Source organism: Eurypyga helias, unplaced genomic scaffold, assembly GCF_000690775.1.
Source record: "Eurypyga helias isolate BGI_N326 unplaced genomic scaffold, ASM69077v1 scaffold13499, whole genome shotgun sequence".
Taxonomy (NCBI): Eukaryota; Metazoa; Chordata; class Aves; order Eurypygiformes; family Eurypygidae; genus Eurypyga; species Eurypyga helias.
In genome coordinates, this window is record NW_010274036.1 from 1 (window position 1) to 1,656 (window position 1,656).

Here is a 1,656-nt window from a genome sequence, read left to right on the forward strand (position 1 = left end):
CCTTAAACGTACTGTTAATGAAAGAACGTTGGACCTCAGGCCGTTAATGAAGCCAGTATTTTGGGTTTCTTGGAAGTTTTTTGCTTGGGTCTTGGTTTTTGGTTCCCCCCGACAGGTCCGGTAGTAGACGACAGTTGCCCCTGTAATTGCAACAAATTACACGTGTACAGCCTCTGCTGGGGTTATGTTCTTGCCCAGCAAACTTTGTTCTCCTTTGTACTAGCAGTGTGGTCGGAGAGCATCAGACACTAAGGAGCCCCCCCCCCCAGGGCTGCTCGCTGTCTAACCACCAGTCTTCCCCACGCCAGAAGATTACTAAATAGCAGTTGCTGTCTGATTAGTAGAGTAGCTACAATCACTTATTTTTGTACATATTCAGGCAGCCATTCTATCTGAAAGTTTAGCTGCTCTATATTAATTAGCCATATTAAGGTAAACAGAACATTCAGTAGGTGTTCTGATGTTCTTCCAGCTGACTGAAACAAAAGTAGCTATGCACTCTCCATGCCCAGCAGCCAGCGTGGCCTTTGAAACATAGAGATTCCCCTAAAAGTAAGTGCTAAGTAAATCTCAGGGTGGAGAGACAGCAGTACTGACCTGGGCCTAGGTCACTTCTCCTCGATAATGGTGCTTTGCCTATTACTACGTAATGGGTTTTATTGCTACTTTTTAGAGCTACGTGCTCCTTTTGATACTCCTACAGTCTGAACTCTAAAAAAAAAAAAAGTCTTCTCTTCAAACAGATTCTGCAGGAACAGCAAGTGACAAGCTACTGGGAAACTTCAAGCTGCAATCAATTTTGGGTCCTGAAGCGGAGCAGCTGCAGAGGAGCAGTCCGGCTCTCGGATGGGACGTCTTTAAGGACTTGTATAGCTTAAATGACTATAATGAATATGTACCTGTGGCAGACGACTTCAAAGAACTTGTTCGTGAGGTAGAGGAAGCTGTTCAGAAGGACAGGGGAGGAGCAGGAATTGCAAACACCATGGGATCAAACACTTACCTCTGGGCCAGGTATCCCAGAAGAAAACGAGAATCTCTGGGTTTGGCAGGAATGTGTTGCAAATGGGGCTGTACAAAAGCTGAAATCAGTACCATATGCAGAGTTTAAAGTCCCCTCTGTACTTATGCATGAAATCAAGGTTCATTGCAGTGCTACTTGGCTGAATACTGTGTGAAGGAAGAAAACTCTTACTGTGTTTTATTTCGTCTGTATGTGCCAGTCACTACTGCTGGTTTTCTTAAAAAGAAATAGAAAAGAAAAAAGAAATCCACAAGTGTGATTGTAATAACTTTGGTTTACTTTTAATCTGTATTTTTTACCAAGTTGTTTCATTTTAATATCAAGCCTTTACACTTACGTTACAAATGTATTGTATCTTTGTAGCAGTTTAGGAAGAACTTAAATGTTTCATTAAAGTGTCATTATACTAACTGTTACTGAGTTGTTCTTTCTCTGTCAGATGTTCTTGAGGTAGGATTCATGGTACAAAGCTGTACAGAAAGGATATTTTGCCAGCTGAAACTCCACTCAACACTGATTCAGCTTGCTGATTATTTTGAACACACTTTTTCCACTTCCTTGTAATTTCAGAATTGTTTTATGCAATATTGTCTTTCTGGAAACTTTACCACAATACAGCATTTGCAGCTGAA

The 1,656-nt window shown here is 41.4% G+C and overlaps 1 protein-coding gene across 1 annotated transcript; it reads left to right on the forward strand.

Annotated features, from left to right (window-relative positions):
• Positions 1 to 743: 743 nt before the first annotated feature.
• LOC104515645 (relaxin-3-like) lies at positions 744 to 1,111 on the forward strand (the record flags this gene model as incomplete). Its single annotated transcript, XM_010159696.1, has 1 exon — positions 744 to 1,111. A coding segment is annotated over one exon (368 nt), but the record flags the coding sequence as incomplete, so codon positions are not given.
• Positions 1,112 to 1,656: the final 545 nt, after the last annotated feature.